This window comes from Spermophilus citellus (assembly GCF_964194105.1).
Source record: "Spermophilus citellus genome assembly, chromosome: 10".
Classification (NCBI taxonomy): domain Eukaryota; kingdom Metazoa; phylum Chordata; class Mammalia; order Rodentia; family Sciuridae; genus Spermophilus; species Spermophilus citellus.
In genome coordinates this window covers 41716442-41732623 of record NC_138197.1, presented here as the reverse complement: position 1 = coordinate 41732623, position 16182 = coordinate 41716442, and the positions used below count along the sequence as shown (strand labels likewise).

Below are 16182 nucleotides of genomic sequence, written 5' to 3'. Positions count from 1 at the left end.
CATACACGAAGTCCCCACTGAATCCAAGCTCCATCTAACAGCCTGTTCAGTGCAGTATCTCGTCTGTAATGTTTAACAGACACTTGGGACTGCTGACCAGTCAGAGGCTGAACTTAACAATCTTTCCTCCAGATCACTTTGTCCTATAATCTTCAACTCAATAAATTGCACCTCTGTCCTTTCAATTGCTCAGATCCTAGGTTTTGGTGTCTTATCACTAATTTGACAACATTTAAGTTCAACAGTAGTTTCTCTCAGCTCTGCCTTCACAATACATTTTTTTTATGTGACCACTTTTTGTTGCTACCAGCCTGATGCAAGCAATTTCTTGTATGGATAGATATCAATGGCCTCTTGACTTTGAAGAACTATATAATTGATCATAAAAGTCCAACCTGAATGGAACCACTGTATAACCCAGCGGCATCACTCTTGGTATTTATCCTGAAGAATTAAAGTCAGCATACTATAGTGCTACATGCATACCCAGGTTTATAGCAGCACAATTCACAATAGCCAAATTATCAAACTAGCTTAGGTGTCTAGCAATGAATGACTAGATAAAGAAAATGTGGGATATATACACATTGGAGTTTTATTCATCCTTAAAGAAAAATTAAATGATGTGTTTTGAAGGTAAGTGAATAGTACTTGAAAATATTATGTTAAACAAAATAAACTGCACTTAGAAAGTCAAGGGTACTGTGTTTTCTCTTACATGTGGAGGCTGAGATAAAAATGGGGGGGGTTGGGGAAGTGGGGAGAATCTCATGAAAATAGAAAGGAAACCAGTAGAGAGTAAGGGGGTTAGGGGGAGGGAAGGGAAAGGTACCGGAGAATAAAACTGGCCAAATTGTACTGTTATATTGCGTGTATGTTTGAATATGTAACAACAAATCGTGCTATTCTGCCTAATTATAATGAACCCAATGTGTCCAACTTGGATCATCTGGGGAAGGAGGGGATTTCTAAGAAGATTGTTAGATTTTAACTGATCCATAAGAGGTGCAAACTTGTATTGCCTAAGGCAATACAGATGTGTGGTCATCTTACCTAACTGGTCTTGTACTTTTGCTCTCAGCCCTAAACAGTTCCCACCAGGATCCTACTGTGAAATGTGTCAGTGTTGTGACTCCTCTGTTAGCCCATCCCATGGAGCATCCTCTCACTCAGGAAAATGCTCTTCAATGACCCCACACTGACTGCTCCCTTGTTACCTCTCTGGCCCGCCATCTACTACTTTCCCCTTTGTTGAATCTACTCTAGCCTTCTTGATTGTTCTTTGAAGTTACCAGGCTCACTGATGCTTCCAAGACTTTCTACCTGTGACTCCCTCTGCTCACCTGATAACTTCCTACTTAACCCTTTGCTTCATCCCCTCACCTTCAGGTTTGGACTCAAACATTAGTCACAGTGACACTTACTCCACCCACAACAAATATCGCACTTACCCCTCAGCACTCACTGCCTTTGCTGCCTCTTCTTTTTTTTTTTCCCACAAAACATCACTGCTCAACATTCATGTAGCTATATTTATCATCCTTTTTTTTTTGTACTAGAACAGGCCAAAAATTTTTGTTATTTGTGTATACCCAGAACCCAGAATAGTGTGTGGCACATAGTAAAAGCAGACTAAATGTTTGGTGGTTGATAAAATGAATGAATGCATTTGTAAAAAGTACATGACTTTATTGTTGTGTGTGTGTGTGTGTGTGTGTGTGTGTGTGAGAGAGAGAGAGAGAGAGAGAGAGAGAGAGAGAGAGAGACTGGTATGTGTGTATAACGGGGATGTGTATATAATGAATGCTACAGATATGCACACTTTGTTTCCTTTTCTTCAATTTTTCTTCCCATACATTCATTCATTCGTCCATTTTTTTTTAATCTTCTTTCTCTCTGTGCCATTTGACACCATTTATTCATATTCTCAACTTACTTAGCTCTTTTTGTGTATGTATGGGGGGAGAGAATAAGAAAAATAACATTAGTTATATATTAGGAGAGGATTCCAGGAAAGGGTGGCTAGGGAGTGGTACTTCAGACTTCAGTAAGGTATGACTCACACACTTAACCCACTCCTTTCTAAAACCAAGGACTGCATATATTCAAGCAACTATTTCCAAAATTGTAAATTCCATGGTTTCAACAAAATGATAAACAAATGTTCTTAAGAGGGAGTGAGACCACAAGTACAACAGGCTGGTCAGAAAACCCAGTTTATTAAATAAACTCCATAATTATTTGCAATCTACTGAAGAAAGAGAGGACAAGGGATCCAATACTTCCCAAATTCTAAACATCTCAAAGTGTTTCTGTTTTTCCCCTTGTCTGTGGCCAAATGATGTTTTAAAGATTTCTAATCTCTTCAAAAATTTTCATGATGGAGATTCAGAAAATCGAGCTAATGTCCTAATGTCCAAATTATAAAAGGGGAACAGAAAACCACAGAGCCGGTGTGGGGATCCTCCCTTGTTTGTTACATGTGTTATGAAGGAAATGAAGGTTTTAGAGAAAACCCAATTCAGGAACAAGTATGCAGAAAACAGATAAAAAGAATTGATCCTGTGTCCAGACCCAGGTCTGCCAGGGGTAGAGTGGGTCCAGCCTTCCTAGGCTCTGTTGTGCTGCAAGGCAGCACAGCACTCAGTCATCCCCAAACCCTCTCCAAGCACTGGCGGTACAGGATTCCTGTCCTGACTCTGCCTGCACAAGTCTGTGGGCAGGAAAAAGCAGAAGTTTCACAATGGTGGTATGCAAATCCTGTCTTCGGGTTTTTTCTTTCCTCACTGGCTAGTATTTCCCAGTGTCTCTTGCTGGCTTCTCCTGGGCTCAATCTGTAAGTGCTGAAGTGTTTCTTGTAGGCTAGATCCAGGGCTTCTCTGCTCATCTGTTTCATCTTATTACTTGGTGACCTCATCTTAGATGCCCCCAAATGATCTTTCCAGCCTAGAAATTCTCCTCAATTTCCAGACACATCTATCAATAATCTCTTTATTTAACATCTGCTCTTTGATGTCCCACAGTTACCACAAATTTATATCCTAAGAAAATTCCTTGATTCTTACTTTACTCCAAATTTAGTGCTCCTCTAATTTTTCAAGACTTTTCCATCTCAATGAATTGTACCACCATCCATCCTAGTTGCTCAAGAGCCACGCCTAGAAGTCAGTGTCAATTTCTTTCTCTCACTTCCCATCTCTGTCGCAACAGAAGCTTGATACAACCTTCAAAATAGCTCCACAATTCTGTCCACTTCTCTTCATCTCCGTTATAACCACTTTAGTCAAGGTTTCCATCATTTCTCATGGGACTTATTTGGATTAGAATGTTATTTTTTCAACTGGGACAAATAACCCTTTATTGGTTGTTGACTCAACCATCCTTTCTCCCTTAAGCTACCAGAGGGATTGTTTCAAATGTAAGTCAGATGTTTTTAAATCCTCTAAATGTCCCATGGCTCTAAATGTAAAATTCTACCTCAATGCCTTCAAAATCCTGTACAATCTGGTCTCTGCCTATCCCCTCCACATAGAACACTTCCCCAACCTTCTGTGGATGATCCTCTTTGGTTATTTAGACCTCAGCTTTGATGGCTCTCTCAAAGAAACCTTTAACCACACAGTGACTGTACCACAGTGCTCTGCTTTAATGCTCTATGAAACACTTATCATTTTCTCTTCACTAGATCATACGTTATTTGTGGACATTTCTGTGAAAGAAGGCTTTGGGTTCATTGCTACAAGTAGTTTGACTTTTCACTAGTGCTTGCAAGGCTGTCAATATATATTTGTTAGATGAATTAATAAGTGAATGTTCTATTAGTACAGAGCTATCTTGTAAATGTCCAACATTTACCATTCTTGTTTCTTTTCCTTTCTTCTTCCTCCTTTTTTTAAGGTTGGAAAACTGATTCTCTGATATAAACTTCCTAAGTCCTCTTAAAGTTGGCCCAAAGTTCTAGTTGGATTCACCAAGACTTGGAGATATGACTGGTTATTGGTTGAAAACATAGTCATGTGCAGACCAGTGGTTTCTTCCAACACGACGGGTCTTAGGTACAGATTTAATTTTTAACATTTGTGTTGACTTCCAAAGGGACTGGTCATCACATACCACCGTAGTACCATGAAACTGCAGGCACTCAGAAATTCTCTGTGGGAGGACTGGCTCAACATTCTGTAAATAGCACCACTGATGGTATGTGTCTTAATGTGGATGTTTGCTGTTGACATTATAATTGAAAATTCTTGGCAATTATTTTGAGAAAGGGCTATTTACCTTTGCACATGTCATCTTGGATTAACTTATGTTATACTATAGTCATCCATAGTTTAATTTCTTTCCACAGAGGTAAATCCTGCCTCCTATGATAGCCATAGCATAAAGAGACCTCTGTCAGAGAAGCTGGAATGCTGGTTAACCCAGCTAGTTTTCGTCCAAGCTTTAACAAGAGTATTCTGATTCAAATGAAAATCTGTGTGTCAAAATTGTATTTTCTTGTAAAGTAGAATTAATATGACTTTTGTGTACACCAAAATGAACACTGTGAAGAAACAAAATGATATGAAGTTTTGTAAAACAAAAAGTAACTTCAATTCAGTTATTTTAAAAGCACAATGCTATTTCACTTCTATCAAAGATGAAATTATTTTGGTTAAATATTAGCTACTACTTTCAACCTTGAAGTCTACTATTTCAATTCAATTCAGTAATATATATTGAGCAGCTATAGGTGGCAAGGCATTGTGTTATGGAAAATTGTGAGAGCTAGGGGCTTGGGATGTGGCTCAGTGGTAGAGTTCTCACCTAGCACGTGCGAGACCCTGGGTTTGATTCTCTGTACCACATAAAAATAAATAAAATAAAGGTATTGTGTCCAACTACAACTAAAAAATATTTTTTAAAAATTGGGAGAGCTAATAAAATACAATAACATGATTAGTGATGAAAAATAGAATGTTTTATCAAAAGGATAAAAAGTTAGATTATTTAGTTGCCATGAAAAAAAAAGGCATATTATGTATAGATTGTCTTTCAGGGAAGAACAAGATAGAGACAGTATTCCATCTGCTATTAAGATATTAATAAAGAAAAACTTTTTTATTTCATAGAAATAATTTATCTAGGAACTTGCCTTTTACTCTTGAAAAGTTTAAAGGAAATTTACCAGTTGGCTTAGACAGTCCTATGTATCAGGCAAACATGGAAGCTCAAGACCTCATGATGTTTGAGAAAGCATCTTGATTTTCAACTTACACTTCCAATGAAGACATAATTGTACTAGTTATAACTTCTCCCCATATTCTCAGGGCTCCGTAAGTCATCTGTAATGTCACAATACCATCAGAATGACAGAGAAGCCTGTACTAAGCCCAATGAAGATGTTATTTTGGTAAGCACACTCTGAATTTGAATTGTAAAGGAGATTGATTATACAAATTAATTGGAGAAAGAAGCCAGGACCTCAAACACACAGCTACATGTAATAATAATGCTTGGGAAAAGAAAGACACTGAGGACATGAGTGAAATCTTCAAGTAGTTCTGGTTACTTGGAAATGATTTTTGAACTGACCTTTGAATTCATGGGAGACACAATCTGAAATAGGAAGGTAAGCGTTTATCTTAATAAGTAGATGATGCCATGTTGGAAGTTGGTATTCTCTAAAATTCAAGCATGGGCCACCAGTGAAGAAGAACAGATTACCTGCAGTGTACAACCCTATACTTGATTCCCAAAGTGAGAAGCACTGTCTCCTTGAATGTGTTTGGAAACATGCAGGAATGTTTTGTGTAGTCAGAATACAGGGACTTGATAAATATTGGCTGTCCACAATGAGCAAGAGGATTTCAAATAAAAAACTGTCTCATCTCCTATATGCCACATGACTTCAGAATGTCACACAAGAATAATTTACCATAAAAATAAATTTCATGTACTTTACTGCAATGATATTGAAAAAATTTCAAAGAATTAAGTAAAATAATTAAGAAGAAAGTTGTCATATTTAAACGGATTAGGAAGATATCATTTAAAAATTGTTCAATAATGTACTTTTCTTCCCATAGTATCTTTTCAAAACATCATGTATTTCCAACTACATGATGCATAATTTTAAAGGGGTTTAGTATAAGAATTTAGTTTTCATCGTGTCAAGTGTGAGTTAAAAAGGATTCAAGACTCAGTGCCCTTTGCCTTTAGTTGTAGAGAAATGTGCCTACTGAATAAATTAAAGAAAGCTTTTGTTTTGTTTTGTTGGAGATCTTCTAAAAATTCCTCACAGACACAATGCTACCCATGGTGTTATTCCACTAATAAAGCACTCCTTACTCATAGCTGCACACATGAACATATGAGATAACAAAGATGATTCAGGCACATATTATAAATTAATAGACACCTGAAAGCCTGATATCAGTAAACTGTATCACCATTTGGGAAATAGTTTTGTTATTGTCTTCCATATATTTAAAATTTTTGAGATATAAAAGTGGTAAGAGATCTATGTTGTGAACATTACCTATTGAAATTATGAATTCACTTTTGAGTTGTTTTCATACTGATACTGTCCCAAGAGGTCAACAACACAACTTTTTTTGCCAATCCATTCTCCATTGCCTGCTGCCAATTATAGGATCAGAAACTAAATGTATATCTTAATATATAATAACCATTATCCAACTGTTCCTCTATCCTTCTTACCCTTCCTAGTTTCTAGTAGTCACTATTTTACTCTAGAAGATATATGTTGAGTTACACAGTGTCACTTCCAATTTGTATGTCAAATTATAAAGAATTATTTGACATTACTGCACAGTAAGTTTCAGCTCATTTGCAAGAATACCCTACTTTCCTCACCTTCCCTCATCCACAGTCTATTGTTTTCTTGGTATGTTATCTCCACATTAAGGTCATCTACCTCTTGGTCTCATCATATGCAAATACCTAATTTCTTCTGATTTACTCTAACTCTAGTTTTATTCTAGGGCACACTTGTATCTGGGCTTTCTCAGTTATTTATTATTAATTAATTTATTTTCAGTTGTTCCTTCCATCATTTAAAAAATATTCTTTTATATATTTATGGTTATATTTTCTGAAAATTATAAATTATCAGGACTACTGGTCAGTTCTTGCAAACATAAACTTGTTCATTTGAGCTATGTGTATGCAGTAGGCAACTTCATAAGTCTTTCAGAGTAGCTGTGTTTGAACACACATACATAGGGGACTCTATTATTTTGTTATAAATATTTTTTCATTCATATTGATTTTTATATTCATATGAAATCATAACAACTTTAAAAAAACTAGTGTGTGGGTTATTTTAGCTATGAGTGTCTATTTAAGATAATTAATAGCCATTTATATGAAAAGGGGATGTTGTCTAACAGTTAAAAACACTGCACTAGATATTCTCTAATATTCATCCATCTTTAAAACGAACTGTGTTCATTTATGGTTTTAAGAATGGCAAATACACCTGTCTCCCAGCATAATATACATTTTACTCACAAAAACTTATTCTAACTTGACTATATTTTTGGGTAGTATAAATGTCTACCTTCTGCCTCTTTACAAGAGAGAATTAGCTGTTTTCTGTTATTATTTCATTGAGTCAAGGAGCCCACACTGAATTAAGGGATCAAGCACCAGTTCTCCCAGTGTGATAGTTTCTACACTTGCCCATATACTCCTACCTAGCTTGACAAGGCGGAGTGTGGAGGTGTTGCTTCCTCTTTCTGTGCAAGCCGTTACTGAGAGGTTGTATATGTCTCCCGGAGGTAAGCTGAGAATCGCAGTCATGACATTTCGTGTTACCTGGAAGAACACCAAAATCCAGGGCTTAAACTTCTATTGAATGAACCAGCACACTATTCTACACAATTACAAGGCTATAGCACCATTCCTTCTCTGTTTTGTGCTGTGATCTACAATTATATTACTTATATTACATATAAGTTATGTTCTCTGAAAATTATACAAATTTCTCATTTGAGCCAAATGCAAGGAGACTTAAACATGTATATCCACTCTAGATAAAACAATTCAGTAATCCATTCCCTTATTTGATATAGATATTGCTCTAGTGTTTTCCCATATAGTCGCAGCAGATTTTAGAAAAGATATTGTTGGGTTGTTACCAATACACATATTCTGAAAGGCTCAGAAGAAACCTAGCTATGTCTATAGACATGGCTTTCTACCTAAAGACTACATTTCCCATGCTCCTCTGCAGCTGGGGGGGCACGTGATCATGTGTGCAATGAGCGAGTTCATATTCTATAAGTGCTGGGCCTCCATGTCCTCTCTTGCCTTCTTCCTGCAGACTGCAGGATGGATGAAATGATAATGAACTTCTCCTGTGCAAATGACAACTCCACATAGTGACAAATGGAGCAGGAAAATAGAAAGGACCTGGGTGACCCATACTAGGCTATAATTAAAAACAACAAAAAACTTGTATCTTGTTTTTTGTTTGTATGTTTGTTTTTATTATAGTACTTTAGTCTGTATCATAATGAACACAATGCTTAAAAGCTAATAAACTTGGAGAGAAGAAATCAATATCCCCAGTGTATCCAAATATTTAGGTGTTGGTGATATATGGAGAAAATATTGAAATTTGTTAATTATCATTTTCTTGAAAATGTTTGGCATCCTGAAGAATGATCTCAAATCATAACTTTGAATATAAATTAAACCAATAGTTATTTCAGCTATTACAACTCACTGTTAGAGATTAAAGATTAAGTTCTATATAAGAAAGAATGTAATTTTGGGTTGTTCTATTTCCTGAGCTCAAACAGTGCCAGTTGGTATACAAACATATGTTTATCTACATAAATGTTTGCTTAGTGGTTTTCAATAGTCCATGCTACTAAATGTTGAGATGCCTAATATTTGAATTAAAAAAAAACAACATACGCTCTTTTTAATTTTCTTCTTTCCTTCTGCAACAACCATCCAGTGCAGCATTCTAGAATGGGACAGGTCAGTGGTGTCATCCCCATATGTCCAGCTGATAGATAACAGACTATTGAAATATTCCACAGAAGTGATTTCTGGAGCTACTGGGGCTATGAGGGAGGAAAGAGATACAACTTAGTACAAAGGACTAATAAAGTACTTATCAGGAGAGGATGAAATCCCATATAGCAACATTTTAGGGAATTAAAGCTAACATCAGGCCTGGGGACTCCTGGATCTCTCAGAAGCAGAGAAGGCTGGGTACAGGGTGGGCATTTATTTCATGGGACTTCATCTTGTGTATCTCAAACACAAGACAGCTAAACCCAATGGTGCCCCCTGTTATGTGATCCAGTTACAGGGTTCCTAGTATGTTTCCTTGCTTGGGTACGCTTGTTTCAGTCAATTAGTAGGCATTGGTAAAGTTATTAACCAAGCAGTATTGGAAAACTTGGGGTCCTATAGTATAAAATCTCTTCCATTGTGGTACAGTGAAGATGTTGACAGGAATAAGGAGCAAAAAGAGAGAAAAGTGAAGAACAGAATATATAGTAGCTCTCTAAGTAGGATAGAAGGCAAATGTTATTTCCATAAGATAACAAGACAGAATCATTGACAACATCCAGCCCTGTGGTTTCAAGAAGTATTACCCAAATTAATTGGTAAAGGAGAAGGAATAATTTTTTTTTTAAAAAAATCATGCCACAAAGCTAAATTCTAACACTGCACTTATTTTACATCCTAACACAGTTAGATTTTTTTAAAATTGCTAATTTAGGAGCAGAGTTCATCACAAGATTTATAAAACATGAGCTCTGAAAGCATATTTTAATGAACCTGGTAATTCTAAAGATTTTAAGAAACATTTAATTTATACATGTAAGTTGGCATGACAACTATGAAATATTCTGTTCTGAAATGCAGCACAAAGCCAACAAAAATGGGAGGAACACTTATGTAAATCATGAAGCTTTCTCTTCATTAGTATGCTGGTAGAACTCATAACAAACACATATAACTGACTATGCCTTCAAAAACAATTATTCACTGAAAACTTTTAATACCTGTATATAAATAAAAACACATTTCTGTTTCATAGGTAATAGGAATTAGCATTTCTAGCATGCTTTACATAATCATGAACTATCAACAATACCCACATCTTATTTCAGATTATTCTAATATAGGAAAAAATAACTGTGGCTTCTTTATAGCTTTTTAAGATATTCCAGGGTACTTTATCACATCCAAATACCTATACACGTATTTCCTCAAAGGATATTTTCTCATATTCTAATTTTAGTGAGGACAAGAACACTTTTTAAAATTACAAACCCAGCAATGCATAGCAAACCCAACAAGCACCGGTCTTCAGATTTTTGTACTCCATATTGTTGCTTCAAAATCCATCATAGTGCTAAAAGACCACCAGATGTCACTGTTTGTTTAGTAATCATTATTTGCTATCCAAGCCCAATTAACTATGAACTTGGCTTGCAAAGTTGCCTAACAAAGATAATGGAATTGAGGTTCTAATGAGTCACAATTAATTCAAATATTTTATTCCTATTTCCTTTTATATCAATTTGGCAATTAGATTAAATTTCAAAGGGAAATATTATATGGAAATTAAATTAAATTTCATAGGGAAATAAAGCATGAAAGACTCATTTATTATAAATAAGATCCTTATTTGAAATCCTGTAAGAAAGGCCAAAAAAGAATATAATTTCCATTGATTTAAAAAATAAATATAAAATATACTTTAATAGTGATTTATATTTAATTCTGACACTATGCTATGAAGTATTATACTTACGGATATGAGAATTGAAACCATCTATATTAATATGCTTGGATAATAATACTTTAGACCATTGGTGTCAGTATGGCTGAGATGTTTGTTCCAGGAAAAGATAAGAAATTCCTAAAGACCAGCGTGCTGGGGACTGTTAACTGCTCATCAAGGTAAATAACTCTTTTGTTAACTACTTTTTTTTTTTTTTTAATCCAGACTTCTGTGTGCACCTTGACTATTATACATTTTACTCCAACTCAGTTCCCTAGTTTAAAAGGCACACCTTGAACCACTCAGAATGGTGACTCCTAAGATATTTTGTTTCTGATGTCCCTCTCTGAGACACTGCAAAGAATCTGTTAAGGTGGTATTTGAATATACAAAGTTTTGCTCTATTAACCAAATATCAGGCAATATTTTAGATACACTGATAAAAACAAGAGCTCAGGACCATTAAGATAATTTTCAAGCTCTGTAGCTGGAAGTGAGCAGAAACTGGTTTTGAGTTTTTCAGATAGTTGTTCTGCCTGAGAAGAAAACAGCATTCTCTGAAAGCTAATTTCAAGAAACTTGAACTCTAAGAATTATTGATACAGTGAAGTTTAATTATAAAGTATGTGATCATTAACACATTCAAGAGGTTAGTACAGTGATTTTCCAAGGATTGGTATTTTCTCCTTTTTTAAGTCTTTTTTTTTCACTTACATATGCAATTATTACTATTAACATCTGAAAAAAAAGTACTTTGGATATTGATTTGTAAAGAAAATGACATATCATGTAAATTGATTGTGTAAGAATTCACATCTGATTGATTTCTTTTCATTTGTTTCATTAATAATTTTAACAGAAGAAAGCTAGATGTCCAATGAGGAAAGGATTTTGGCAAAATTATTCATCATCTAATAATTCTAATTAACAATAAATCTCTCAGTACAACTCTGTACAAGTAGAATGTATTGTCCAAAAACAAGTTCCTGAAATCTCTTAGTTCAAACAACAAGGTTAATGTTTTTTTGATGAATTTCTACTTTTCATTGTTTTCTTTAACTGTTGATGGTATAGCTATATCATTTAAGTTCCTCAGTGATCTAAGTAGTATTTTAAGTACCTCAACTTTGAGCAATGTATTTTGCTAAGTAACATCTTCAATAAAGAGGTAATAAGACATAATAATAATAGATAATTGATACCACTGTCTTCTCAATTTTGCACGTAAAAAACCTGATGCGTAGAAAAGTTAACTTGCTCCAGGAGATCTCTCTTCAAAGCCTACTTTAAACTCCTGCATTGTACTCTACCACAGCCAGGCTGTGACTTTAAAACTGGTTTAATTAGTAAGGAAATGGATGCTGCCTAACAAATATACTCATTGCATGGGTAAGGTCAATTGAGTGTGCTGTGTAAAGCCGAAGGCTCTGCTGCTATACCCCTGTTCTAATCAATCCCAACTGGGAAGCACATGTCAAGGGCAATGATCAGAGCAAAACTAAGTCAAGGGCAGCAACTAAGAATAAAAATGACATCTTAATTTTTAAAGGTTATCAATTCAACAAATAACAAATGATCAGAATCAAGTATATTATCTCCCATGAAACTGATGCTCATTCAGTGCTGGGTGGGTGACTGACCCTTTCTGGAGATGTGGCCTCTTAGTATCTGCTCAAAATAAGGTTCTCTGTCATCGAACCATCTCCCACACAATGCTCACCTGTTATGAAGCTTATGGTGGAACTGTCACAACAGCTCAGTTCTGGCTCTCCCCATGTCACCATGGTTACCCGGAAGTTGTAGTACCACGCTGGCAACAGATTAGCTATTCTCTGAATGGGGCAAAAAAGCAAAGAGACAAAGGACTAAGAGGAAAGTAATATTTTTGGAGTAGTGCATTTTCATTGGGTCATAATACAATTTTTATTTTCCTTTTTTTGTGTTTTGTATTTGTAATTCTTTCTGAAATGAAGTGAGCCATAATAAAATAAAATACAAAACTAAAATTTTTTGAAGATGATTCAATGATAAACAAACAAATATTTCCAATTTTGGCTTCAGTCTGCAATTTCCTAAATTTTAATACACAGTGAAATAGCACTTGTTTGTAAGTAACCATACGTGTACTTCTCCCTATTTATTAGACAAGTGACCTCTCACAAGTCTGTATTCTTTCAACATGGACCATGAGCCAGAGTCTTGTTGGGTGATAACTACTACAGACCTCACAGGGTAGAGGATAATTGTTATACTTCACGTGTAACTTGCAGGTAACCTATACTTTAAAAAATTATTTAGTCTCACAGAGAAAATCACTTATAGTTTTGTGAAAACCATTCTGTAATGACCCAGTAATATAGGTATTGAACCAATTTGTAGATTCCAGAAAGAGTCATCACTAGAGTTAAACAGGGTCAAATAACTATTGAAGGCCTGAGGGAAACCTTTTGTGTGTTCCTCCTTAGGACCAGAGAAGCACAATAAACACTTTCTAAATCTATTCTGCTTTGGGCAAATGCAATAAAAAAAATGTTCATTGACAAATTCCATTGAGGGGGGAAAGGTAGTTTCACAAAATTCTCTCTCTTAAAAACAAAAGTAGAACCCCAAATACCCCAAACCCTAAAAGCAAAAATAACTAAAAGCCTTGAAAATAGCAAACTACCTCTGTGTGTTTACAAAATGATCTGATTTACAAATCACTTCTTTGTGACACATCTGTCGACCTAGGGAAGCGTGATAGCTGGTTAAGGGGCGATTACCACAGACGCAGTTAGGGAGACCGTCGCTGCTATTTCATAGTAGGTTGTCCACTCCGAAGTCATTGTTGCAGGGTTGAAATAAAACATCTCAACCACGTATTTTCTGAACACTCCCAAGTAAGGTCTGGTCCAGCTCAGGATCACTGCCGTCGGGCCCAAGGGATAGAGCATTAAATCCTTTATTCCAGTGGGAACTAAAAAGAAGAGGGGTAGGGAGTAAGGATAGAAAGCGGAGAAGATGTGTTGAATATCTCAGCCATGGCTTCAAACTTCTACTTAAAAATAAGGCTTTTACCCTTCTGACAAAATCATTGAAAGCCAAAGTAAATACATTTGCATCTGATTTTTCCCCCCAAGTAGTAAATGCTAAGGATGGACTAAGTGTTCAGTTCTAGTCATTCCTTACAGTAAGCCCTGTGTATCAGTGGGTGTCACATCTGTGGGATTAACCAATCATAGATGGAAAATATTCTTCCCTCAAATTCATCTGTGTAAAATGACTTTTTTTCTTGTCTTCATTTCCTAAATAATGTAGTATAACAACTCTTTTCACAGCATTTTTATTGCACTAGGTATTATAAGTAATCTAGAAATGGTTTAAAGAGGATGTGTGTAGGTTATATGAAAATACTATGTCATTTTATAGGAGGGAAGTGAGGATAGGACAATTTTGGCATCTATGTTTGTAAGAATGTGTGTGCATGTGAGATGGGGAACGGAGTCCTGGCTGCAATCCTCCATTACTGTACACTATACTCGGAAGGTAGACTATTGGGTGAACTGGTGTAGGTACTCCTTATGCAATGATAGTGATTTCAATCTTGCACATTGCACCCCTCCAACCAGTAGTCTGAGAAAGATAAGTCATTATTCTTGTTGCTAGGAACTTACCAATGGCAAATGTCACAGGATCCGAAGGTGGTCCAATCAAAGGGCCTTTCCTTAGGTACATCACAACCTGGTACTGGGCACCAGGAACCAGATTTTCAATAATAGGTTTGCTTGAGTTCACCTATAAACCAAATACCCAATAAGATTTACTTAGAGATGGGCTTTCAGAGTGGGATTTGCAGAAGCTTATGTGGTATTCAGAGCCTCTGAGGAACCACAGTGACTTTGAAATCCAGAAGCCTTTGCTTATGCTGGGAAAGGTCAGATTTCAAAATTAGGATGATTTATAGTTTATGTGAACCCTGAAGGGAACCCAGAACATTCCAATTCTATGGCTGGATTTAATAAGCCCCATGAACTGCTTTATATGCATCAATGTCAATTGTAGCCCTGCACACTAGAGACACATCAGCCTCTAACCATAATCAAATCAGCAATACCATAAGGACAGTCTGGCATGCTAAATTGTAGTGTCAGCTGATTATATGCGAAGATCGGTGCAGAAATGTCTTTAGTTTCTCGTCACTTAGAAGCACATAATATCTAATTATAAAGATGGAAATGACCTCAGAGATTACCTAGTTCAAATCACTCATTTAATAGATTGAGAAAGTAAAGCCAGAGAATGGCCAAGGTCACATACTGAAACTCACTGTTGGCAATAGAAGCTTATTGTTGGGACCTCTAATCTGTGGGCAAGTCACTGGCAGAATGTAGAAATACAGCAGTAAGCACTTTGCAAGTCTGTTGGTAACCTTATAAAATAATGTTATGGAGAACATTTCTCATTTAGATGAGCTCCTTTTCACTTAAAAACAAAAAAAACTACTGATTATGTAACAAATGCCATATGGAGTCCAATAGTGACAATGTATAAGATGAACAAAATGGATTTATTAAAGTTGCATGTTGAAATGCACATGGATTTATGGTTCAACTGGTGGTTAGGAAGTGAGCTATTTTGACTTCAGTGCCTCTAATATTTAAGATGATCTTCCTTAATGGGAAGAACACAGGTTCTCTATTCAGGCTGTCTGACATCAAACTCTGTATATGCCTGGGGATTTTCTTATATATTATTTAAACTTTTTACCTTGGTTTCTTCATTGATAAAATATAGATAATAATATCACATATCTCATAGAGATAAACCAGAATATCAAGAAATATTAACTCTTATAATCAACTTTTTTGGCACCTGGGATATAAAATTGCAGAATCACTGCAGGAAGGAATACAAATTAATGAGAACAGTATTGTTAATAGTTTATCTATACTGTAATTTTTGAATTTATTTTTTATATATGTCACATTTTATTATTCATTAATCTGTTGATGAACACCTAGGCTGATTCCATAAATTGTCATTGTGAATTGTGCTGCAATTAACATGGGTATGCTTGTATCTCTAAAGTAGGCTCACTTTAATTCTTACAGATAAATACCAAGGAATGGTATAACTGCGTCAGATGGTGATTCCATTCTTTGTCTTTTGAGAATGCACCATACTGATTTATAAAATTTTTTTTAGTTGTAGATGGACACAATACCTTTATTTTGTTTATTTATTTATTTTATGTGGTGCTGAAGATTGAATCCAGGGCCTCACACATGCTAGGCAAGCACTCTACCACTGAGCCACAACCCCAGCCCCTATACTCTAATGTTTTTAAAAGTTTCATTAAGATTTTTTAGGATAAACATATAACTGATGTTATAAAGTGTATTTTAATCTCTTCTAATATCAGAAACAAATTATAAATGGTAGAA

At 35.6% G+C, this 16182-nt stretch overlaps 1 protein-coding gene across 1 annotated transcript in view; it reads right to left on the bottom strand.

Annotated features, from left to right (window-relative positions):
* The window catches only part of PTPRO (protein tyrosine phosphatase receptor type O), a gene marked incomplete at its 5' end in the record, with an annotated part of 243757 nt that overhangs the window by 63661 nt on the left and 163914 nt on the right, over positions 1 to 16182 (bottom strand). Inside the window, 5 exons of the mRNA XM_081309599.1 lie at positions 7701 to 7821; positions 8929 to 9080; positions 12480 to 12591; positions 13522 to 13715; positions 14413 to 14533. Coding sequence (XP_081165725.1) covers positions 7701 to 7821; positions 8929 to 9080; positions 12480 to 12591; positions 13522 to 13715; positions 14413 to 14533 — 700 coding nt within the window. The remainder of the gene's footprint in view (positions 1 to 7700; positions 7822 to 8928; positions 9081 to 12479; positions 12592 to 13521; positions 13716 to 14412; positions 14534 to 16182) is intronic.